General features: G+C 49.2%; 1 protein-coding gene across 7 annotated transcripts in view; it reads right to left on the bottom strand.

The window, feature by feature from the left end:
* Positions 1 to 683: 683 nt before the first annotated feature.
* AMPD3 (adenosine monophosphate deaminase 3) overlaps positions 684 to 26,154 on the bottom strand; it is a 46,035-nt gene continuing 20,564 nt past the window's right edge. For 5 of the 7 annotated variants that reach the window (XM_039244594.1, XM_039244596.1, XM_039244593.1 and 2 more), the window contains 12 exons: positions 22,507 to 22,669; positions 20,222 to 20,441; positions 18,151 to 18,280; positions 13,801 to 13,995; positions 12,377 to 12,508; positions 11,677 to 11,840; positions 10,783 to 10,909; positions 7,676 to 7,839; positions 6,452 to 6,572; positions 5,061 to 5,234; positions 3,095 to 3,205; positions 684 to 2,057 (listed from right to left, as the gene is read on the bottom strand). In XM_039244594.1, the coding sequence (XP_039100525.1) occupies positions 1,881 to 2,057; positions 3,095 to 3,205; positions 5,061 to 5,234; positions 6,452 to 6,572; positions 7,676 to 7,839; positions 10,783 to 10,909; positions 11,677 to 11,840; positions 12,377 to 12,508; positions 13,801 to 13,995; positions 18,151 to 18,280; positions 20,222 to 20,441; positions 22,507 to 22,669 (1,878 nt within the window). In that variant the 3' untranslated portion in view covers positions 684 to 1,880. Of the gene's footprint in view, positions 2,058 to 3,094; positions 3,206 to 5,060; positions 5,235 to 6,451; positions 6,573 to 7,675; positions 7,840 to 10,782; positions 10,910 to 11,676; positions 11,841 to 12,376; positions 12,509 to 13,800; positions 13,996 to 18,150; positions 18,281 to 20,221; positions 20,442 to 22,506; positions 22,670 to 26,154 lie in introns of those variants that run through there. The other 2 variants (XM_039244597.1, XM_039244598.1) reach the window with 2 other exon arrangements.

Raw genomic sequence — 26,154 nt, 5'->3', positions numbered from 1 at the left:
CACCATGTGTTGCCATACAGTGCTATCACAATATCATTGACTTATTTCCGATGCTGTGCCTTTTATTCCCATGACTTATTTCATAACTGGAAGCCTGTGTCTCCCACTCCCCTTCCTGTGTAACCCATGCTCCCACCCCCTTCCCTCTGGCAATCATCAGTTCTCTTTAATTTATAGGTCTGATTCTGCTTTTTGTTTATTCATTTTGCTTTAAATAGTATTAACTTGAAATAGTTTTAAATTATTGAGCCATTTATTTAATAATTAAAAACGAATACTTGGTACAGATAAAATGACAATGAAAAATTGTACAATAATTACTGTGTTAGGACAGGTGTATACAAATGGGGCCTTTTCAAAAATAATGTGTAAGATAAATACTGGGTTTTCAGTCAATTTCATCATTAGCTGGAAGATAGCATGCATGTCTGCCTAATAAAAGATTACATTTATTGTTCAATATGCTAAGCTAACCAGTGGAGGGGATAAGCATTATAAAGTCATAGGACAAGACCATCTAAAGTCAAATAAGCATCTTCACAGGCAAAAATAGAGGAGTTCTAAGTCTGTAATGATTTAGAAAGGCTTCTCATAATCTGCTTTTGCCCAGGGAAATAGGAAGGTCCTTGAGCAGCTTGCATACTTGGAGCATATGTCCTTAAAAAATTGCCAAAAAAAAAAAATTCAGTTATTCAATGTACATTTATTGAGCACCTACTATGTACCAGGCACTAGTAACACAGATGAAGAGTACATTGGTAAAGCTAAATTCAGATTGGTCTTAACCATGTTTTCTACCTGGCCCCTGGGACCACTTAAATCTTCTGAAGAAGTCTGCATGTTAGATAAGGGAGATATTTAAAAATATATATGCACAGATTACAGTGATAAAATTTAACATCTGTGAGGCCTAATGGAACAGTGGGGGAAAGGACTGGCGGGGAAACTACTTCTGGTCCTATTACTTATTAGCTGTGTGACCTTACGCGAATTTCACCTGTCTAACTGTTCATAAGTAAAATGATAACTGAGCTACAGTCAGAATATTAGAACCAAAAGGAACAGGGATCATCTAACCCTGTGTTTTCCAAAGTCCATAGTTTAAGTGAGACTATGTAGAAGCCCCAGTGTAAGTGATAAAAGCAGAGTTGCTTTGAAGAAGGTAGCATCCAGAACCTCACTCCCCCTGCCCTCCCCCACCCTGACGTGGTCCAGGAGGGGGATTCACAGAACATTTGAAAACTACTCATCTAGTCCAAACCCGCACTTTTCAGAGGTGAAAACCAAGACACAGAACAAAAGCAATCAGTTCAACGTGCACATTTGGCTTCCCAAATAGAGAGAGGAGGGCTAAGTAAAACAGTTTAAGAAATTCATTTAAAAAATGCAAATTTTCAAGAAGGAAGTTTTCTATTTGAATTCTCTCAAAGTGGTTCCTTTATGAAAGGGAGCTTTGAAATTGATTTTGTTTAAGGCAGCCAGCCAGAGGCTGAAATGAACAACTACCAACTAGCCTGCAAGGTCTATAGAGGATTTTGGCAGAAAACCACACAGACCTCATGTCAGTAGGCACTGGACCTTGCAAGATCCTGGCCCCAACAATGGCAAGCACTAGTGGTTTCAAGAGACATACTTGGAAAATTAGGAATGAGTACAGACAAGTGTCCAGCTCCCAGATCCCCAAGGAGGAGTCACCATCTATTACTCAGAAATAAGAGAAGTGGGCATGTTAGATCTTAAAGTGAACAGTGCAACCAAAATCACGAGTTAGAGGCATCCTCTACATGGAGGACGGCCCTAGTTTGGTATCTTGACCACTGTTAACCACAGCAAACTTGAAATTAAACCAGAAAGTTAAGATGCATTGCCTACTGCTGGACCTATTTGGTCAGAGCTGTGATCTCTTCCGATTTCATGGCATCAGACAGGAAGCTGAGTTCGTTACATAAGGTCTCGTATCGGAACGCCATCCGGATCTGAGCGACATTTGTCTTTCGAATATCATTTCCTTCAGGTCCTTCTTTATAATAATTTTGTCCCAAAAACTTTTGCTTCTCCTGTGGAACCAGAGAAGTACAAATGAAACCATGTACCCTAAGTTTACTTTCTATATCCCCACAGCCCCTTTGATGTTAAGAGAAGTGGGCATGTTAGATCAAATCAAACCGGTCCCCCAGTCCCCTGGAGCTGGTCCTCCACCAGGACATCCTTCCCCTCAGGGTTCTTAAATTTTCCTGCTGGCCCATGTCCTCGAGCGTGTCACCCTGACGCCCACGTTCATTCCCTTCATTTCTGACTACGCTTTCCTTGACCACAAGAAAAAGATAAGACCAGGAGCTGCTGGCAATGAAGAAGACAAGATGAAGGCATGAAGACTCTTAGTACCCCCTGAGAGCTGACAGGGGCAGTCTTAGGAAGCAGGTCTGCACAGTTGAATTGTGAACGTTTAGCTCTTCCCTGCATCAGCATCCAATAAGAACAGCAGCGCAGCAGCGATTTGGCTTCTTTCTGTACCACTGACACCACCCCAGGGAGGTACTCAGGAGCCTAAGACACCACGTAGAGAAATGGTTCTACCCTGGCTCCACATCAGAATCACTTAGGGGACTATAAAAAAATTACCAATGTTTAGGTCCCATCCCTACAACTTTTTTTCAATTGAGGTACTATTTACTATCCAAGAAATACTGAGTGCCTATTATGTGCCAGGGACCATTCCAGGCCCTAGGGGTATAATGCTGAACAAAACCGTCTAATGGAACTTACATTCTGGAGAAGGAAAGACAGGAAAACACATAACTACATATTACAATGTCAGTAGTAATAAATGTTATGAAGAAAAACAGATTAAAGGGATGGAGAATGGTGATCAGGGAGGGCCTCTCGGAGGAGGTCACGTTTGAGGAGAAGTGTGAAAGTGTGAAAGAACAGCCTTGAAAATTCAGGGGTCTCCCTTAGGGAGTTTCAGTGTTCACCCTACTTGTTGTCTTCACTGATCTCAGAGCCGAGAAAGTGCTTGACACGCAGCAGGCACCCACTGTATGCGTGTTGAAGTGACAAGGGGGACAGAAGGCAGTGCCATCACACACCATACCTGATGGGACAGGCCACTTTGCAGCACGCTGTTCCTGGCGATTTCACACAGGTCACACGTACTCAGCTTCCACACTTGAGCTGCAATTGCATATTCTTCCATAAGTGCTTCCTAGATCCACCCCCCAAAGAAGCAAATGTATGAGATGGTAGGATATTCATTTCAATCCTTCACTAGAAACATCAGACAGACACTGCAGATTTAATTTTTCTCCAATGTCTGCCACCTAGAAAACCAAACAACATTCCCACCCCCTTAAATTACAAACTCCTAAGATCATCTTTGGTGAATTCTCAGGTTTCCAAAGAGAGATATATCAGAGAACCCCTACAACATTGATTTGTGGGCCAGCACATGTCTGAAGCCCTGTGTCAAGCCATGGGGATGCCAGCCTCTGCTCCACTGAGACTGTCTCTGGGCGTGCACATGTTTAGAACCTGCTCTAGAGCTTTGCTTTTTATTTAACATCACTTTCTTAAGATTGCCCCAAAATAAAAATCTGAATGAAGTCTTAAGAGCAGTGCTAGAGGCCGAAATAGCTCAGCTGGGAGAGCGTTAGACTGAAGAGCAGTGCTGGAACATTAAATAAGAATGAGAAATGATCAGGTAGTGAGACAGTAATCCCAAAAGGATTTGGGTTTGAGCTGTGCTTTCCACCTTAAATCCTAGGAAGTGAAATGTCTCCGTTGATCACAAGCTCTCCCATTACCGCTCTCGGACACCCCACTGCCTCTGTAACCTAGGGCAGCAGTTCTCAAAATGTGATCCAAGGTCCTCAAGGCCTTTTGAAAGGTCATCCCTCCTCCAACTATGTGTCCTTTTGATGCAAGATATTCTTCATATACTTTGATTAAAAAAAAAAAAAGGTATCACAACCAATTGAATGCAGATGCAGATGTGAGAATCCTGCTGTCTTCTATAAACCAGACATTAACGAGATTTGCAAAAATGTAAAACAATGCCATTCTCAATACCATTTTTTTTGTTTTGGGAAAATATGACTAGTTTTTATAAAAAATTGCTATTTATGTTAACATGTAGTATGTTTGTTAATGTTATTTTTTTAAGTTTATTTATTTATTTTGGGAGAGAGAGAGAGAGAATGAGCAGTGGAGGAGCAGAGAAAAAGAGAAAAGATAGAGAATCCCAAGCATCTCCACACTGTCAGTGCAGAGCCCAATGCAGGGCTCAATCCCAACAATGAGACCCTGACCTAAGCCAAAATCAAGTTAGATGCTTAACCAGCTGAGCCACCCAGACACACACACCCTTGTTAATGTTATTTTTTAATGAGTTAATTTTTTCAATTTCATATTAGTTTCTAACACACTTAAATATCACTAGATATAACTTGTGTAATCAACAGCTTTCTGAGGGCCTTTAATTCTTAAAAAGTATAAAGGGGTCCTGAGACGAAAAGCTTGGAGAGCCTGTCCTAGACAACTCAGGAACTTCTGTTTTTACTAATCAATGGCTGGTCCCCATGCATGATACTGCCTTTCCCTTCCTCTCTCCTGGCCCCACAGATCCAAAGTATAAAATAATAATAGTAAGAGTATTAAAATGTTCAGTAACATTTTGAATACATGCTATATTCAGATACTATTAGATTGATTCATTATCTTAATGAATCCTCTCAATAAAGTAGAGGTAGACACAGATAATTTCATCCCTTTTTTACAGATGAAGAGGAATAGGATTCAGAGATCAAAATCATGGAGATAGTAAATGCCAAAGAAAGGGAAAATAGAGAAGGCAAAGAAATAAAATTGTACCTTCATGGGTTCAAGGCCTGCAAAGACAGGGCTCCTGGAAGAAACACTTTTTGCTCCCCAGGAGCTTACCTCTTGCCTTCACTGGGCATCAACCCCACCCCAAAAGCAGAACTGAGTGTGTGCTCAGGTGCATGCAGTTTGGGGGGGGGGGCGGGCAGGCTAGGGCTGACTGGGGCACCTAACATTCTCACCTTTGTGTAGTGGAACTGCATGGGGTCATCGGTGGAGAGAGAAACATGAAGTCCTTTGTGCAGGAATTCCCTCAGAGGGTTTTTGGAATATTCAAGGAACAGACTGTTGTTGCTAAGAGGAGACATGGCAATGGGGATCTGCGCAAGGTAGTAGAGATACTGCAACACCGGACTCTGCAAAAGAACCACCAAATTCAGGTGACAAGTGCCAGAGAAGGGAGGGAAGGAGCATTCATCAGTGGAAACCAGGTCTGGCTAGTGTCTGTAATTCCCTAACCAAGCCCGAGCTCCCTTAAGCCAACAAACCCAGACTCCCACCTTCCCTTCCCCACCTCCATGTTCATTTGATACATCACATGCCCCTTTCCTCCTGGGCTGCCCTCTGCCCACTGTTGGGAGCCCCCCCCCCCCCCCCCCCCCCGCCCCCCCCCCCCCCCCCCCCCCCCCCCGCCCACTCTTGGCTCCAGACAAGGCACAGCTCAGGGCGGGAAGGCAGCTGCAAGGCTCCAAGCTGACCCCAATCTACATACTCTGCTCCCCTCCCCCAGGCACTGCCCCCACGGGGTCAGCCCAGGAGATGCTGGGCTTTTGTTATATTGCTTTGACCAGAAACATCCAGGATGAGTCTGTAAACACTCCTCTGTGATGGGAAGGGGCAGACCTGACTGGGCTAGAGTGGTTTTCTGATGTAAAACCCGCTGCCCACGGATCTGTGACACACAATTAGACCTCCCTAGGACATAAGAGGCACAAGAGGAGTTGGAGCAAACATCGTTCTTACGGAAGTGATCCAAAATATGGAGAAGATCAAATGGGCAGAGTTCGTGGTTGCATTATTTACACAAGCAAAAATTTGGCTAGACTCTGTCCAATAATTGGAGACTAGCTGAATCAATTATAGACCAAATGGTGGACCATCCTTCCAACAGCGTCTAGAATGGGGAGCATAGATGTTATGTTTCAGCACAGAAAAATGCTTGTTATATAAAGTTAAAGGACAAAGTAGAAACAAAAACCAAAAAATCTGCTAATAATAAGCACATTAGGAATCTGCCCTGGTAAAAAAGATGAGAATTATAAATCCCAAAAAGCTAATAATGGCTGTTTCTTTTAAAGCAATAGCAATAATGTGATTTTTTCCCATTTCTCCATCTTTTGGAAGATCCAAATTTCGAGGTGTTTGATTATATTCTTTTCATAATTAAATATGATAAATACGAAACCAAGATGACTACAGACAGCCCAACCCAGAAAAAGGCACCAGCTTTTTAACATCACTGGCCAGAGCCTCCCAGAAGGGAGACAGGAGCCCAAGCAATCCCACTCATCCCCAGGGGAGCCCATGGCAGGACCATCATTGCAGGGCAGGCTTCCCTGAGTAGCCTGGTTACCTTCTTGAGGAGCAGCCCATGGGAAATGTTGTCAGCAGTCAGGAAAGCAGACACCAGGTGGGTGATGGAGCCAGCCTCCCCACAGTGAGGCCGGAACAAGAAAGTGCTCAGGCCTCGTTCCCTGCAGAAGTAAGGCTCTTGGTCAGAAAGGACCCCCGGCCCACTGTACACAGGGCCCCACAGGCCTGGGGCATGTACCTCTAGCTCGGGACCTACTGCAGAGTCAACACAGCTGACACAGGGCACTCTGGAAACTACCCCCCCCACCCCCCTAAAATACAGAAAGCCAGGTCCAGTGATCTTCAGAACCAAAAGATACAATCTCTGGGGAACAGAAAGGGGATCTAGTGGTAGAAAGAGACCCTGCTCTGTCCACGTCCACTCCTGACCTTTCCCCTCTTTACCAGACCTTGTAGCCTGGATTCACAGACCTTCAGAGCAGCAGATGCCATGTGAAACTATGGAATCCAACTGCTTTGTCATAAAAATGGGCAAACTGAGAGGGCAGAGTCAGGCATTCATAATCCCTGAGCAGGTCAGCTAGAGCTAGAACTCAGGCCCCTCCAGCAGCTCAGCCTGGACTGCCCCAACCCAACACCAGGCCATCTCCTCTCAATCATGGTCTATCTGAAGCCTCCACACCCACAGGCTGCACCAGCTTAGGCTGAGCTAGCAAGACCCCATGGCCCAGCAGGGGCAGGCTAGACTTGCAAGCGGGGGGTTGAAGAGCTCAGTGTCAGCTGCTCTGGGCACTTGACTCCCGCCGTACATGCCCTGGGTACGTGCGCACTGGTGGGAGCCTGTGCAGGTAAGATAGTGGATGTGAGCTCTGCAAAGGTGTGGATTTAGTCTGCATTGTTCTCTATTAGATGTCCAGTACCTAGGACAGTGCCTGTCACACAATAATTGGTTGCATGAATAGATGCATATGTGCACACTGTTGGTGTGATAGAAAGAACATGTGTGTATATTGGCATATCCCATGTCTGTATCATATCAGGGATGGACAGATACACACATAGCTGTTGGTGGGTATGTGTATATACGCGTGTGTGTATAGGCATAAAGTCTGTGCTGAATGATCATGTCTGTGGTATAACGGCAGGCCTGCATGTGTGTGTGACTCTGTGAATACTGTGCCCTGTGTTGTGTACTGGGGCACGACCCCGGGCATGAGGTGTGAGGGCACACAGACCTGTGTGTGCAGGAGCTGGGCTCACCCACCTGCGGAGGTTGTTGAGCACCATGATGTTGGCATACATGTAGTACAGGTAGTAGCTGTAGGGCGGGTTCTGCTCACTGGTCCAGATGTCTGGGTTGGGGCTCTTGTCTGAGAACATGTGGTCGCTGTGCTTGGATTCATCATCCACGCTGTCAAACCCTGTCACCTGGGCAGGAGGAGGGGTCCTGCATCAGGCTGAGGCAGATGAGCTGCTGAAGGCCTTGGGGGCCAAGGCTCCCGGGTTCATCCCTCAGCTGGGGACCCCACAGCCTAACTGAGGCCACATTCCTCCCAGATATGGGAAGTGGTGACGATGCCACAATCTGTCCCTCCATGGCTTCTAAAAGTACCCAGGAGGCCAGACTGGAGAGTGCCAAGCCCTAGTGTGATAGTGGTGATGGTAAGAGGGGAAACTCAGACTGGACCAGCCATACTCACCACCCACCCCTCTGCTGCACCAAGAAGGAGGCCAACACTGCAGGGTAGCTAGCAGAAATTGCCATCAGCAGCAGTGACAACAGCTGTAAGGGGGCATGGGACAGGCGTTTCCTATCTGCCTACTATATGTCAGGCCCTATGCATGTACCACTCATCAGCTAATATAAACACTCAGAGCCATCCTGTGCAGGAGAGCTTGACTATGAACAAACAGGCCCAAAATGCTTAGGGAGCTTGCCCACCCCACACAAGCAGCCTCTGAACCTAAATGGACTCTGGTTCTGGACTCTGGGGCTGTAAGTGGAGGATGCCCCTGGGATGGACCAGGTGAGGCCACAGGAAACCAGCTTCAATGCCTCACAAACAGGCCAGGGTGGGCCCCATCCAGGAGGGGCCCATGGAGGGTGCACTGTGGTTCTCAGGAGGGAGGTTCTCTGCTCCCCGACTCCTCCCTGGGAACTTCCCTCTGAGCTTTCTGTCTTCCCATAGCAGCTGCACCTCAGCTGGGACCCAAATTTTGTCCCTGGGGGCACCACCCTGGTCACTGGCTTCCTGGTCACCTCGTCCCAGCCCCTGACCAAACATGTACCTACAAAAGATACAGCCTCTCGGCCAGCACAAAGGAGCACTTCTGCTAACGTGTCTCTCCCACTTTTACTCAGCTGCAGCAGCACTTGGGAAAGAGCTTCTGAATGACTCCACCTCACTCCACAACTGGCCCAAAGTGGGGAGTCCTGGTTAAGTCTGCCAGCCTCAACCATTCCCATATGGGCAGTAGGTGCCCAGAGGAGCAAGGGACCATGAAGGTCTTCGCAAAATCTTCCCTGTCACAGAAACACGTGTCAAAAGCAATGACAGGGCTGCCACCACAGCTCTCAGCACAGCCTGGATGGGTTTGGGGGTCAGGGAGGCCCTTAAGCCCTGCTCTGTACTCACTAGCCCTGTGCCTTACCTGAACTCTCCAGGGCCTGGCATGGAAGGAACATCAGTCCCTCTTCTCAGCTGTGTGTTCAACAGATGGAGGGCCTCAAGCACAAAATATGCCCAGCCCCCAACTCCTTCTCCCCCCCAAGCATGCTCTTCCTCCACTTGTGCTGTGACCTGTGAAGGCACAGGTCCACTCTCCCACAAAGCCAGGCACTGGGGAGGTACCCTAGACTCTTCCCTCGGACTCATCAGGCTTTGCCCAGGCCCCATCGATGCTGCAGCCATGCCCACCACAGGCCCTGGCCTGCCATCTGCATATGCCTCACTTTTCCTACTTGGGAGGCACTACAGCATGAGGGTAATAACACCTGCTCGGGAACCAGACACCTAGATATGAATTCCAGTTCTACCACTTCTGAGCCTCGTGACTTCCTCGTGTGTAAATTGGAGCAAGTAGCTTCACTGGGCTGAACTGAATGAGACAATCCATGGAAGCACTTAACAGTGCTTCACACAGCAAGCATGTAATAATTCTGCCCAGTATCAACACCAACAAAATGACGTGGAGTAGGGTAATCATGAGGTTGAAGCAAAATCATGTCATGGTGTGGCTCACTGGGCAGGCAGCAAACCCTCAGTAACTGTGAACTGTTCTGCTGGGCAAGCCCCCAGCATCTGTCCCACTGCTGGAGCAGACCCCCTGACTCTCATCTTTCCCCTTTCCCCCCACCTTTAGCTACCATCCTTTCTGGCCTTTCTCCATACAACAGCCAATGGTGCTTGTCTAAAACATAAATTCAATGATGTTCTTCAGCCTGTTCAAACATTTCCTAGCAGCCCCCTACACACACACACACACACACACACACACACACACACACACAGACCCAATCACCCCTTCCCCAAGCCCCCAGCTATTTGGAACCTTCCCTGCCTACCTCCCTGTCAGACCCCCAGAACCTCCATGGGTACTGAACTTGCTTCTCACTGTCTACAGCCACCTCTATTCTGGGAACCCAGAGAGAGGGATCAGGTCCTGCCCCACTTATACCCTTTCTGGTTAACTTCACCTCCATCCCTTCTTCCCCTCTCCCATAACAAGCTGGATAAAATATATGTTGTCAGTCTTGTGTACTCAGCCAGACAAGACTTGAGGACCATTGTTTTGAGGTAAAAGCAAGAGCACTGATGTGTCTGCATTTCTAAATGTTTTTTATTTATTTTTGAGAGAGAGAGTGTGAGTAGGGTGGTGCCAGAAAGAGGGAGACACAGAATCTGAAACAGGCTCCAGGCTCTGACCCAGCTGTCAGCACAGAGCCCGATGCGGGGCTCAAACCCACGAACCGTGAGATCGTGTGACCTGAGCCGAAGTCAGACGCCCAACCGACTGAGCCACCCAGGCGCCCCGTGTCTGCATTTCTAAAGACCTGGGGTTGCTGCTGGGTACTTCTGGGGACAAGATCCAGTCTTTCCAGCCCCACCCAGCCAGGAACTGACTCCTCAGTTTTTCTCTCCAGCTGTCTTCTTAGAACACCACCCACACCCCAAGGCTGCCCCTGAGGAAAAGGGGACTTCCCCTACCTAGAGCAAACTTAATTATTTTGGAAATTCAGTTTCTTGGGACTAGCCACCCCTGCCTGGGGCACATAGTGACAGGATCTGAGAAGGGAAGCCTGACCCAACCCACTTGTAATCTCTTCCCTCCACCACTGTGCGCATCGCCTGCAGCAACTTCCACACTTACATATTTGAGGAAAAGATGAAGCTCTCGGTGATCCTGGGGGTTGATTGTGGCCTCAAAAAGGGGCAGGAAGATGTTCTCCAGCATCTTCCCAAAACTTGGCAGCAGCTTCTTTGACCTAAAAATGTCACTGGTGGAAAGCAGACACTTGCTGATTAAAGTGAACCAAGCAGCCCCTTTGGCCTGTGGGAGAGCAGCCCCATCGCTTCCCCAGGACGCTTGTGTTTCCATCTGAATACCCAGAGTAGAGTCGAAGTCAGAGTGTGGCTTAAACATAGGTCCTTCCCCTCCTCTCCAACTCCCAGCAAGTTCTGCAATGCTAGGCATTGGTCAACGCCCACCCACACTCATCAGAGAGCTTTTCCAAGCTAGAGGCCATGCTGGAGTGGGGGATTAGGACTTGGGCTGACCAAAGGTCTGAGAGATGACTTCTCAAATTTCTCAGCTCTCAAATTTCTCCTCCACTCAGTTGAGTTCCCTTAAACCACATATTCAGGCCAAGCAGGGACCATGAGCCCCTGGCCACATTGGCCAGATGGGAGAGTACATTGGTCGTCTGAGTCCTAGCCATAGAAATCCAGGGCCAGCAAGGTAGGCCACCACCACCTTACTCATACCCAGGGGCTCATACAAAAGGATAATCCACCCTCAAACCCCATTAAGAAGAGGGTAGTAGTTTCTGCTAGACTTGCACAGGCTCGTTCTTCAAAAACTGAGTTTAAGTGTCGTAAGGACAAGTTTGCCAACCACCCCCTCGCTATGGGAAAATCTCTAGGGAGGAGAGGCCCAAGCTGGCACCAGAACCAGCCCCACCAGTGAAAGTGCAGACTCAGCAGCCCATGAGAGACAGGCTGTGTCGCCAGAGGGCATGGGCAGACAGTGGGCCACCTCACTTACTAGATCCGGGGCACCTGGATGATCCAGCGCATGTTGGGTGAGTAGACCTTGTGCTGGATGAACCAGCGTGCCAGTTTGGGCCACTCCTTGGGATTGCGGCCATAGATGGACAGCCGTGGCTCTGAGTACTGGTACTTGCTCTCCTCCAGCTCCCTGGCCACCTCCTAGCACCAAGAAGAGCTCAGGTCAGCCCAAAAGCACCCCAGCTGCTGGATCCTGCAGCTCCCTCACCACCTGCTCCCAGGCTGGGAAGGCTTGATCTATATCCTCTTGCTGGCACATAACTACTCCTCCACCTCAATAGAGGCTCCTTCCTGGAGGAGGGGAAGGCCATGGTCGGCATGGTCACGTGCCTAACCAGGCCAGGGCAGCAGAAGAACCTCCAAACAGAGCTAACCTGCCCCAAATTCAGACTGCAGACAGGGCAGTGAGCCTGGCTGCTGTGAGCACTGGTGGCTACCCTCCCTTCCTCTGGCCTGCAGTCAGCACCTGCAGCACCAGCCTGCCCATGCTCGGGAGCTGACCACCTGGGCAGACCACAGCACAGGGCTCCTGGGCACCTGAGCCTTGCCTGAGCTGGATGGTGGATCGATGGGGATTTGGGGAGGGGAAAATAGGAGGCTATGCCATGCCCCACCCTCTGCAGGTAGAAGTTGTCAGGTATCTAAGGAAGGCTTAGAGAGGCCCAGGGCTCACTCGCCTTGACCATCCGAGCAAAGTACTCTCCTCCCAGGTAGTTTTCAGTTTTCAAATATAGGTCGCGCAGCTCACTGGCCCCCACAGGGTTGTATTTGGAGTTGAACTTGTCAAAGCGATGGAATGTCTGCCGGCCCTGGAGAAAGGAGACCACCAGGCAGATCACTACATTGCTCTGTAGCCATCATACACATTTCCCTCTCCAGGCCTTTACAAGGGGGCCTTATGTGCAGCCATGCTGACAGATGTCTTCTGTGTCAGCTCTGGCATGAAATTTTGGAAAGTAATGGGGTCAAGATGCATCTCCTAACTCCATCAGCCCAGGGGTCCTTTATGGAGGCCCTCTGTGAAGGATCAAGGTGTGTCTCGTGCTCCCACGTACCATGGCTAGGAGCATAGCTGGCTGAGTGAGCAGAAAACACCAGACTACCAAACAATCAGTAATAAAGGGTGTCTATTACTCCTTTGACTCCATCAGGCACTTTCTCCACATGACTTCATTCAGTGTTTTATTTGTTTTACTAAGATTTTTTATTGTGGTAAAATACACATAACACAAAATGTATCACCTTAAGTGGTTTTAAATGTGCAGTTCAACTCTCTATCTTGTAAAACTAAAACTCTGTACCCATTAAATAATAACTCCTCATGACCCTTTCTTTCTGGCTGCCCCTGATTACCACCTGTCTCTGTCTCTATGAATTTGCCTATTTCACATACAAGTAAATCATACACCAACTGTCCTTTTGTGTCTGGCTTTTCTGACTTAGCATGTTTTCAAGGTTCACCATGTTGTATCAGGTATCAGTATGTCATTCCTTTTTAGGACTGCAGAACATTCCACTGTGTATATCAACCACATCTTGTTTATCCATTCATCTGTTGATGGACACTTGGGTCATTTCTACCTTTTGGTTGTGGTGAATAGTGCTGCTATAAGCTTTGGGGTGCAAGTATCTGTTTTAGTCCCTGCTTTCAATTCTTTTGCATATATTCCTAGGAGTGGAATTGCCGGAATATATAGTAATTCCATATTTAACTTTTTGAGAAAACTCCATACTGTCTTCTGTAGCAGCTGCACCATCATTTAGAATTTTAATAACATTGTAACATCAACAAGGCACATGGCATTCACCATTTCATAAGCAAGGAAATGAAAGCTTATGTGAACTGCTTAAGGGCACACAACTCCTAACTGGCAGAAAGAGAATTAGAACAGGGACCTGTCTGACTCCAAGTCACACGCTCTTTCCTCCGACCCTATGGCCCTACTATATTCCCTGAGGTCAAATACCTCTCACATCTCCATGGCTAGAAGATAAGCTGCTTATGCAGCCAGCCTCTCTCCAGGCACAACCATGGCTTCCTCCCAGCAGGCTGAGTCCCCACCTAGGATGGCTCGAGGCACTAGGGCAGAAGCTCACTCACCGCATGGACATCCAGTGAATCGACAGTGAGGTCATACGGATCCATGTGCAGGCTGTCAAACACCTGCCGCAGGGTGATCTTCCGGCCCCGCTTCTCAGCCACGGTCCTGTCGGGCTCCGTCTTGTACGTATGCTTGATGAACCGCAGCAAGTGCTTCTGGTTCATGCAGGCGGCTGCGTGGATGTGTGTGTCCACCTGCAACGTGGTGCCCACCAGTCATGAGCCAGGCCATCTCCCACCGCCACAAGAATTGGGGTGTCCAACCCTCAAAGTGGACTGCAAAACCTCAGCCCCCATAGCCCCACTGATGCCTGAATCTATACCCCTCCCCCCAGTTTCTCCTCTAGGCTTTGAAACTGGTCCTCCCTCTAGTTTTGCTGCCCAATTCACCTCATTATAGCATCAAGAGATCTTTTTAAATGTAGATTTTGTCCGGCCATTCCCCAGCTAACAAACCATCAATGGCCCCCACGTTTTCAAGATAAAGCTCAAACTCAAAGCCTGGGATTCAAGGCTTATTTCCACCCTTAATTCCCACCTTGCAACTGCCTCTATGCTTCAGCCATGACGTACCACTTACAGGTACCTAAGAGACTGTGCTATTCTGCACCATGTCGCTTTGCCCATGTGTCTCCTCTGCCTGGCATGCCTTCCTTCCTCCTCACCAATCTCATCCACCTACAGGGGATTTCTAACCACCTCCTCCTCCTTAGAAGCCAATCCTGACCCCCTCAGCACACTGACCAGTTGTTCCCTTGCCCAGCTGGGAAAGCTAACATGAACACTCCCATTATTGTACATGTCCTTGCCATCACTCTATAAATTTCCTATCTACTCTGTTACTAGACTGGAAACACAGTCCTCAAGGACAGAGACCTCATCTTATGCACCTAAGTCTTCAGCACCCACCCCAGAGCCTAATATGATGTATTTGTTGAATCAATGGATGGATGGGTGAACACTTGATGATATTCACATCTTCATATAACCCTAAAGCCCACCAAATGCCCCACAAGGCACCATTCTTCCCACTGACCTCTCTTGGAATATTCCTGTCAGCCACCAACCCTGAGGAAACAGAGACCTGGCTAATCTGAAGGATGGCCTGAAGTCAGAGTGGGCATCCTGATGCCCTTTGCACGAGTCCAACAGGCCTCAGGGAGGTCCCCAGGGAGAGAAGCAGCAGCCTCATAGGCTCTGCAGTTACTGATGTAGCTGACTGGGTACTCTGCCAGGGCTGGGATGAGGAGGCGGCTGACCTCTGGCCAGGGAATGCTATCCACAGCTGGCCACTCATCTCCAAGTCATGCCAAACTAGACATTTGATCTGTTGAATTTCTGTGAACATTATCTGAGCCAGCCCATGTCACTGACAGCATCACTGACTCATCCCAGCCCTTCTTGCCATTAATCTTGCCACTTCCAATCAGAAAGACCACTAGACATCAGAGAAATTAAGCAGTTCAAAACACCAAAAGCTAAAACATTGCTCAAAGCACACTGTAAAGGCTCAGTCACCTCAGGAACAGGCTGGCCTCATGTGGGACACACAAGAGGTCAGCCTGGCTTAGCTCAGTCGGACGCAGCTGGACTCCACTACCTCAGCATGACAGAGCACATTCTGGGCTTTCTGCTTGTGTCCTCTAGCATACCAATGACACACTGCAGGGGGTGCAGTCTGTCCTTACTCCCACGAGTCACAAGATGAAGGAAGAAAACAACTGGACAATCCAGGAAACATCCAATCCAAACTTCAGAATATCCAAGGCGATTATTTTAGGAACAAGTAAAAGAGCCTGTCATTGGATGTCAGTGTTTTCAATTTACCAGGAGACACCAGGACGTTCCTTGCTTTGACCTAAGATCCAGGTGTAGGCAAACAGTAGAGACACAGGGTTGGCCCACACTGGCCATTTCCACCTGCATGTCAGACATCACTAATCAATTGCAGCATTTCCACTAAGCTTTGGGAGTAGCCACTCCCAAATGGTCAGGTCTGGCACAGAAGATGAAGCCTATTTGCTATGCCTGATATGCCTCGTAAACCAAAGTGGACTGAGGACTAATCTTACCCAACTCTTAAGCAGTAAACACACTCAGCCCAGGTTCTTAACTCTGAGCAAACAACAAATGTCTCAGTTATACAGTCCTGCTGGCTGGGCCCTGTGGTGTCATGACACATGACCCGTTGTGATGCCGAGGTACTTTCACAAACACACAGACCCATGGCCACGCACAGCTTCTGCCCCAGAGCACAGCCCTGGCCTGCCCTCGTAGCACTGATAGCTACCTTGGAAATATGGAGGCCACCCTCCCAGGCCATCTGGGGTTTTAGAAAAGCCAGTTTTCCTTCCACAAAAGCATCTTCCAACGTAAGATAGAGAAGCCAGCACTCAGGAGGCCTGACTTGGAGCAGATCTGGGCCCGTGTTTATGCATTGCTGTGGTGCCAGAGAACAGGCCACTGCGTCACAGCACAGGTGTCAAGGCCATCTCTATCTGGAGAGCACATTAACCCTCAGACTGACAGAGAACCGCTAGGGTTAGGTAACCACTGCCCCCACAAGGACCCTCTTCCGCATCACAGCCAGAGAGCAGTTGTTTGGCCCAGGAACACCCATTGGGACCCCACCTCCAAAGCAAACAGTGTCCAAGCCAGTACAGTCAGCAAGGACACCTTAGCCCCAGGCAGCAGGAAGTGGTCACGCCCAGAGCACTCATGTGGAAGGGAGGGCTGCAGTGGGCTGGGCAAGGAGCTTCCTCAGACACCCATCTGGGCACATGTAATGCATTCAGGCAGGGTTAAGAGGGCCTGGCGTGGTGCTCGAAACATCCACCTGTCTGAACACCTGAGGCTCTTAGAGAAGTAGCAAACAGTGCTCAAAGGTCAGGGTGCCAGGCAGGTGATTTCTAACACATGCTCTCACCTCTATCTGGAACCCCTGAGACAACTTCCATAAACCTCACAGCCCATGAGCTGAAGTTACTTCTCATTCTCAAGGCTCTGGGTCCCAACCAAGGGGAGTCCATGCCAGACCACAAGATGCTTAACGGAAGCGACCTTGGGGCCTCCCTGGAAGAGGCCTTCCATCCATCACAGCTGAGTGTTCCCAGTCAGGTCAGGGAGGCCTGGGCTCCACAGAGGAGCCACATCCTCCCTGCACCCCAGGCCAAGGCAGCTGACCCCAGGGGGGGGGGGGGCAGTCCTCAAGCGGTCACATCTAGGACAGAGGCCCCTGTGGAGATGAGGACCCCACTGTGACTCAGCTCAGGTTTGGCCATGAGGCAAAGCCTAATCCCCACCCTTCCCCCATGAGCTCCTCTCCCAGAATACTACCATCCCCCCTCCCCTCTCCCTGCTTCCTCTGAGAATGTCAGGGGCCCCACTTGGTCCAGAAACTTACACACCTCTGCCACCTCACTCTCCCCACAGCCCAGCACCGTGCTCTCCCCCAGCACCTGAGCTCCTGTCACACTACACCACCTGCTATCATGCTGCATACATAGTCCTTCCTCTCATTGCACCCTCCCCTCTTGGTCTTTGCATATGCTGTGTCCTCTGCCTGGAACACCATCCCTTTCATTCCTTTGCCCCCCACCCCACCCCCTCCAGGCTGACTCCGACTCACTCTTTAAGTGAACTCTTCAGTTCTGGCCACTTCCTGAAAGCCACCTCTGCCACAACATCACACCGAGAGGACTGGGCTAGGAAATTCTTGGGGACGGGCAGTGACTCCTGTTCAACGTCAAACACCTCATGCTTAGCACTGATATTCGTGAATGGAAGAAAGTGGAAAAGCTGGAATCCATGATCATTTAACATACCCATCTGCCCCAGCGGCAGCCCCTACAGGCCGCGGGCCCCTGAGCCTAGGCTAAGCCTGCCCGTCTACCCTAGGGGAGTGGCAGAGACAGGAGCACATCGGATCTTTTCCTTAAATATACTGATCCAGAAGAATGCAAAACCACAAACTCCCAAGCCCAAAGAGGTCATAACAGCCTTTTCTCTCCATGATGAATGTAATACATCCTCTACCATAAAAGTAGCCTGACCTCAAGTCTTAGGACATTTAACCAATAGACCATACCCCATTTTCTGAGGAAGAGGGCACATTCCAACAGATACATGACATGGACCGAGGTTTCCACCTAGAGTCTTACACAGTACCGTCTGAGGCATGGCCTGAAAGAAGGAAGGCAATTCACCAGTCTTCCCTCTGCATGTACACATCACAATCCTCTGGCCAAGGAAGGCCACACAGGGGACCAGTCCCAGACTCACCCAGGGCATCCCAGTGGGTTAGGAAGGGGAGTGGGAAGGGTGGCTCTCAAAAGTGGCCCACTGACATACCTTTCTCACATTATAGAAGTCTCGGTGAGGGTTGCTCTTCAACTCTTTGAACTCAGACATTTCATTTAACATCTCATGAAGGCTGAACTTGGATTCCAGAAAGTTCAGTCGCCGGTGACAGTATGTTTTCCTGCAAGTGGGGAGAAACCACAGTTGAGGAGAAGTGGTGTTGAGGTGTTCAGTTTGAAGACCTCCAGTGGCTGTGGGGACCAGCCCTCATGTGCAAGGTCAGGATGCAGCAGGGAGGAATGTGGTGGTCCCAGCTTTCTGCAGACCCGGCTGACCTGTAGAACTACCTCCATGCATTCCACGAAATGAGCAGAGTCCATTTGGGGCAGTGCAAAGCTGACTTTGCAAACACACACAGGTTCTCTGAGTTCTAGCTTTATGTACTTAGGCGATTCATGCCAAGCCTCTGTTTCCTATGAGCCAATACAGAGATGGCAATGCCCAAGACTGAAGTGGGGGTTAAATGGGCTTATGCATGTGAAGGGCCTAACTCTGAGCAGAGTGGATTCTCAATGAAAGTCTCCCTCCTCATCCCTTCCTTCCTTGTCTTCCCACTGATCCCCAGCCACCTTCAATTCTTTAAAAAGAGTCTCCCCAGAAGATCAGGAATACAGTCAAACTATAAGGTGAGGAAACATGGAGAGGAAGCATCCTGTGATCTAATGACATTCCCCAAACCCCAAGACCTGAAGACCCTTCAACTCTAAGGTCTCAGGACTAGCAGAGGATGTTTTGTACCATGGGCAGATTAGGAATGCAAGGATGTTTAGTAGGACAGAAATCTCTGCAGTGACTGATGCTCTCACCAGCAGGCAAAGGCCACCAGGGGTGGGAACACTCACTGTTCCTGGCCTACTGCCAGCCCACAACCAACCCAGGGGTCTGGCCACATGCCTGTGCCCAAGCCACACAGAACCTTCAACCACAAGTCACGCCACCCTGCTTCCTTGTGGCCCCCAAATAAACAGCAGTTCCCGTGGCAAGCAATCACTCGGACTTTCTTAAGGACCAGCTGCCGACCCTGGAACGTCACCATCATGTTGACTAAGGCAAGCCCCAGAGCGGAGCACAAAGGATGCCTGAAGAGTCTGAGTCACAGGGATTTCAAAGGCTATCTCACTCAGTGTCTCCCCCAGCAGGTCTCGCCTGGACAGCCTCCTGGACAGGACAGTCCCTGTTTACATACCTCCTGGAACAGCCAGGGCTCTCCCCCTACCCTCTTTCCCAAGGCCTCCCCTCCAAGCTCCTCCTCACATGGCAGAGGTCAGCCTGCTGAGAACTGCCTTTTCCCCTCCCAGGTCTTAGCTCTGTCCTCAGTGAGGACAGAGACCCACTCTGCCCACTCCCCAGGGGCCTGCTCCCTCTCTTGGAAACTGGCATCACACCATTCCCAGCAAAAACTAAAGGCAGGGCAAGAGAGGTCCCTCGGCAGTGGCCAGCACCCTTTCCCTCCCCTAGCTTCTCAGTCCTGGCTGGACACTCACAGCACAGCCACTTGAGGGTTCAGAGGCCAGCCCTCCTCTGCTGACAGGCTGCAGTGCTCACTGAGGAGTGAGGGGCCAAATGCAGAGAGACAACTGACCGCCTGACAGGTTAGCTCAGCCAAGCCCATGAGCATCCTGGGGGGCGTGGCACCAAGTTCCCAGGCTCCCTGCACTCTCCCCTCCAGAAACATGGGAAACCCAATGCCTGAAGCAACAGCCTTCACCTCTCTGTTACCATCTGTAGTAATGCCCTGGTGGCTCTATCTCCACAAGGCCGCTGCCCTGCCTGGGGAGAGGGAAGCAGCCACTCTGAGGTACACAGGTGGTCACCAGCAAACAGAAGTTCCACATCTGGATGCAGAAGAGACAGCTAGTACCAACTCTAAGAACACACCAGCCTATAATGGAAAATCATTGCAAGAACCCACAAACCCCGGGGAAGGGGGCAAGTACCTTCTTTCTGGTATGATTTAAGTGTGGGAAAGTCCAGAGTAAAAGGGTGACCTGGCCTTTCCCAGCCCCTTTCTACAGAACAGCCCCCATGCAAAGAGAGGCAGACTCGGAGAAGACTGGCTTACGTGGGGCCATCCGTGATGAGAGCCAAGATGTGGCTCATGTCCACCGTGTAGGTCTCCAGGTCAGGGTAGGGCAGGCTGTGGGGCTCCTGGCGCTCCAGCATCTCCTCATTATCATACACGAAGAGGATGCCCCCCTGCATGCGGACCAGGTAGCCCAGGTTGGGGGGAGCATCATCCAGACAGTAAGGGTCTTCCTGGGGCTGGGGGGGAGGGTGGAAGTCTGCAAAACAGGACTGAGTGATGGCCAAGTGCCCTGGACCTCTTGAGCTCACAGGAGCTCAAAAGTCACATTCCTCAGTCTTCTGGGACACCCCCATCATCTTCTCTAAAACCCAACCACCCCACCCACTCCCACCTGCCCTGACATCACATATCTCCCTCCCTGCTTTGTTTTGTCTCGTTAGCATTTACCACTATGTAAATTTCACTTACTTATCTTGGGTAGTATATGTTTGGTTTGTTTCACTGTATCCCCATTTCTTATAACAGTCCCTGGTACATGGTTGGCACTTCAGTAAATATTTTTAATTTAACTGAAATGAATTCCAGCCTCCTGGGCATGACAGCAATGCCAGGCACATTAAAAAGGGCAGCTATGTCTTCTCCTAATAAAAGAACAGGCAGCACCTGGGACTGCCCAGTGGGAATAATCATCCCTGTCCTCCCACATCTTCCTGAGCCCCGGGCAGCCCAAAAAGCTACATGGAAAAGCCATCGTTCTCCCCAAAATGAGCACAGAATAGGCAGCTTATCTCCCCACAGGGCAGAGAATGTCAACAACAGACCTATCTGTCCCCACAGCTGTTAACCCACAGGAGGCAGAAAATGCCTCTTGGCTATTTCCCAGCTATGAGACTGAACAAACCACTTTGCCTCTCTAATCCTTTCTGGTTATCTGAGAATAACACAGCTGCCTTAACTGGCTGTTGCGAAGGCTGCAAACGTGGGTATGAGAAATGCTTTAAAACAGTAATGCCTGACCCATAAATCAGAGGACATTATTCTCATTGTTCTTGTAATGAGTATTCCTGACTCTTGATAAGTTCCGTCTCTGGCCAGGGGATGAGTTCAGCAGGAGAGCGGGAGGCTTCAACTCTACAGATCAACCAACTCACATAGAGCCCATCTGCACAGCTGCCAGCGAGAGCCAGGGGCAATCCCTGGAATCTTCATCAAAGAAAACAACCAAGGCAGTGTCCCAAATCCGTGTCCCCCACTCAGTGCTCAGAACAGACTGTCCCAGAACCGGAGTGAGGCGTCACAGGGGCTGAAGCAGCACAGCCCCAGGCTAGCTCAGGAGTCCCTAAAATGTGCCAGGGGCCTGTGAGATGCAGGCAGGACCAACGCCTCCAAGAAGCCACAGCCTGTCTCACCATGCTTATGCCCAGCCCCCTGGGGACTCTGCTTTGTATAAAGTACACATCTGACAGTCATTCCTGTCTGCCCTTGCCAAAACTGGGGCAGATGGCATCAACTTGCCTCAGACAGATAGGGAAATGGGCCCCATAGGGTTAAGATATACCCAGGGTCCCAGGTGGCAGCAGATGCTCAAAGTCCAGGTCTCAGAGCTTCAAGGGAAACTCAGTCAGGAGGAGACCTGTTGACAACAGTTACACCCAGTGGGCAGCCAGGCCTGTGGGTTCTAGCACAGACCACCAGACCCTCATCTGATCCCCCCCCACCACCTTCACATTACCTAACTCACAGCCTTTACTGCTCCTATGTCCTTCACAGGCCAGATTCCACCAGAAACCATCCTGCCGTCTCTGACCTCCTCTTCCCCAGACTCTGCAGAACAGGCCCAAGGCATAGGTATTATTCCCATTTTACAGACTGAGAAACGGAGGTCTGGTGAAATACCTTGCCCAAGAACGTGGTGGAGCTGAGACCAGAATGTAGGGGTGTTTGACTTCAAAGCCTACTTTCCCTGCCCCCAGAACATGCACTTTGCATCTATCCCCACCCCACCCCACCAGCGACTCAACATTTACTGTCTGGTGGTAGTGTTTTAAATATCCAGGATGAGATGGCCTATGTCCCTGGAGGAGTCTCTAGCTCGGGGGCTATCTTTCGTCTCTCTCTTAACTTCTATTGCTCAGCTCTGCCCAGAGTCGGGCACACAGTACATACAGAATCAGACATTGGGGAGACCAACAATCGTGGGTGTAGGAAGCCAATGCCAGGGCCTTGCCCTTAAAACACCACCTGGGAGAAATACATCCAGCCAGTACAAAGTCCTGACCAATTCTTGGGCAGTGCCCCACTTGGGACCCACATGCACCCACCTGGGAGGCCCTCTTCCAGCGGCACAATGTCTACCCTCCGATGGCCCAGGTACCGGGCCGTGGTTCGCGGGAAGCGATGGTAGGCAAGTCTGGCATACTTCTCCCGTATCATCAGGGCCTTGGCTAGGCTCTTGGCAGCCTGCTCATAGTCCTCCACAGTGATCTGCAGAAGGGGGTGTGCAGAGAAGAGTCCACATAGCAGACCTGAGACCACTGTCCTTAGCAAAACCTACTGCAAAGTTGGCTTTCGGCTCGTGGCTGGGAACTTGGGTTTCAGGGGCATTCCTACCACTTGCTGACTCATCTGAGCAGCTCCCCCAGCCTAAACTGTACAGTTTATGTTAGTTTCTGTCAAACACCTGATTTCCTCCAGGAGTCTGGGAAACAAGGTTTTTATTAACCTTGGGCTCAGAGTCTCTAATGAGCTTCCATAGTAGATGACACTTCAAACTTGTCATAAATCAATGCCGATGGAATTAAGTATGTTCTGGTGACTCCATGGGGAGAGGAGTCTGGCTTCCTCCATACTCCACCCCCTGTACCTTTTCCTGGTGCTGATTTCACTCTGCATCCATTTGCTCTAATAAATCCTAGGCCCGAGTACAAATGTGCGCTGGGTCCTAGATGTCCTCCTAGTGAGTCACTTAGCTCAGGGGTGGTATGGGAACCCCTGACACAGGAGGAGAGTTAGGGCTGCCAGAGACTAGGAAAGAGGCAGGTACTATGGCCTGCACCCCCAAGGCTGGCCCCAGGTCCTGCTGATTAAACCACAAGCCCGTTGTTGCACCCTGAACATGAAGAGGCAAGGCCGGGAACGTATGTCTGATGGGGGTGCATAGCATCGCTTTCATGTGAGAAAATACATGGGTCCTTCAGAGGGAAAAATAAAAACTCTGCACGCTCATTCTGCTGCTTTGCTTTGGCTTCTGAGAAGTCTGTTAATCACTCAGTTCACCCAGGCAACAAGTGCTTGTTGACAAGTGTTAGATTTCATTTTGGTCCTTACGGCAACCCATTTTATTAATGGGGAAACCACGACCCAGAGAAGATAAATCACTCTCCAGAAGATACAAAGTCAAACTTCAGATTCTGATCTGACTGGGTCCCGAAGTCCAAGCATGTTCTGCTTTTCCAGAGCTGCCTCGTACTCAAAGACGGAAGAGATAAACCCCCACCTTCCCGTGGGCTCATTAACCTCTGTGCATCTGGCAAGGATGTGTGCAGCAGAAACCCGAACAGGTCTGGGGAGACAACCAGCTAAACAGACAGTCATAACAGGAGGTAAGTGGCACAGTAGAGGGAGGTACGAGATGCTGGTGGAGCACAGGGGCCGGGGTGGGGGGTAGGGGTTGTTCCTGGAAGTTTCCTCTCTGCTTTAATTAAAAATCATTTTAGTTTTGGGGCACCTGGGTGGCTCAGTCAATTAAACATCTGACTCTTGATGTCGGCTCAGGTCATGGTCTCATGAGTTTAAGCCCCACATTGGGCTCTGTGCTGACAATGCAGAGCCTGCTTGGAATTCTCTCTCTTTCTTTCTCTCTCTCTCTCTCTCTCTCTCCCTCTCTGCCCCTCCCCGACTCACTCTCTCTTGCTCTCTCTCAAAATAAATAAATAAACATTAAAATTTTTTAAATCATTTTTAGTTTTAAAATATTTTAAGCGTAAAGACAGCACTGAAGATAATATGACAGACGCTCATGTGTCTACCTTCCAGAGCTAAAACTTTTAATGTTTTTCATTACTGTTCCAGATCTCTTATATATGTGAATAAATAAATCATCATAGATACAGCTAAAACTCTACCCTTCCTGCTCCTCCACCCCACTCCAGCCTCAGAGGAAGGAAGTTGGTATATATCTTTCCTGTGCATGTTTTTATACTTTCACTAAATGCTGCTCCTCGCTTTGGTTAAGAAAGAAGCTTCTATTTTCCTGATTCCAAATGTCCCCACAGAGTGTGTTAATTCCATTTTACACCTTCCAATGGATGGCTTCTGAGAGTAGCAGGAATAGGTGAGCAGACACAAACACCTGAGAACCTTAGACAAAAATATGTCCCTGCCAATGACAAAGCCAAACACTCTGCAGAGCCAACGGACTCAGCATGGCAAGGCCATGGCTAGAAAGGGTACTTGGGATCCCAGTGAACCAGCAGTCACAAGCCAACTTATAGACACTGCAGGCCCCATGACAACAGCAGGCCTACTGGGGGCCAAGGTGATCTGCAAGGTCAGCCTATGTCTCATGGACTCATAGTTCTCTAGGGACCAGCTGCCCAGCTCAGGGGCTCCGTGCCAGGAGACCAATGGAAAGAAGCTAGCTACTGTACCAGGCCAATGTCCTCCCATTCCGCTGGCTCTCAGTCTACCTCTACTCCCTCTTTTCCTATTCTTCCCACATGTCAGAGGCCAGGCAGACACTAAGGACTCCTGGCCGGGATACTGCTTCTTCCGGGAAGGACTGCACTGTTTCCAATCCAACAAAATTCCCACCCATAAGAACTTAAATAAAGTGTGGTACATCCACACAGTGGAATATTATGCACTTATATAAAATAAAAGAAAAAGGAAGTCTTTTATCTACTGATAAAGATATTATCTCTAAGATGTACCGTGCTAGACTCAGTATAATGTGTAAATTACCATTTGTGTAAAAATAAACAAATTATATGTGCCTAATTAATTGTAGATTATTTGTGTAAGAACACACAAGAAGCCAAAACCAAGGGTTGCCTCAAACAAATAACATATTTTTTAAAGCTACAGGAAAATGTATAAGAAGAGTAGTAGCCACTTTGCTTTCTCAGATGTATCATATATTCTAAAACCCCTGTTAAAAAGAAGAGAGAACAAGGTGAGCTGAGGTCAACTGGTAGCAGGTTGAGGGCCAGGGAGATAGAACCAAACTTAATCCTGGCACTAACTGATATTTCTCTTCAAGACAACTGAGCCTGGGTGGCTCAGTTGGTTGAACATCCTACTTCAGCTCAGGTCATGAACTTTCAATCCATGGGTTGGATCCCCATGTCAGACTCTGTGCTGACAACTCAGAGCCTGGAACCTGCTTTGGATTCTGTTTCCCTCTCTCTGCCCCTCCCCTGCTCACACTCTGTCTCTCTCTGTCTCTCAAAATTAAATAAACGCTATTAAAAAAAAAAAAAAAAAAAAAAAGAAGAAGAAGTAAGCAATAAAAATGCATCATCCAACCAGGAAAATCAGCACATTTTTGGTGACTGAGTTAACTGACTTGGTGTAAACCAAGCTTGTTCACTTTCTCCTCAAGACCCTCTCTTCCTGGTTGGGAGAATTTGGCCTGTATTTAAGGACACTGAGCCTAATCACGTGGGAGGAGTTGAACCAGCAGTAACTGATTTCAAGCAAACCTGGACTTCGAGTCCACTCAGCAGTTGGAAACACTAAAGGGTCCAAGCTGGCATCTTCTTCAGTGGGCTGCAGGGACAGAGAGCAGCATTCTGGGCCCAGGGAACACATGGAACTTGCAGGCCACAGCCACAATGTGCTAACCTGCAACCCTAGGCCCCCCTCAAGGGGGAAAAGCAGCACCCTAGACACACCATACCCCACAACCTCTACTAAGACCCTCCTTCTCTTCAGACCCCCGTGCCTCCTGCCCACCACCTCCCAGATAC

This window comes from Hyaena hyaena, unplaced genomic scaffold, assembly GCF_003009895.1.
Source record: "Hyaena hyaena isolate Hyena2069 unplaced genomic scaffold, ASM300989v1 scaffold_245, whole genome shotgun sequence".
Taxonomy (NCBI): Eukaryota; Metazoa; Chordata; class Mammalia; order Carnivora; family Hyaenidae; genus Hyaena; species Hyaena hyaena.
This window is presented reverse-complemented; position numbering and strand designations above follow the sequence as displayed.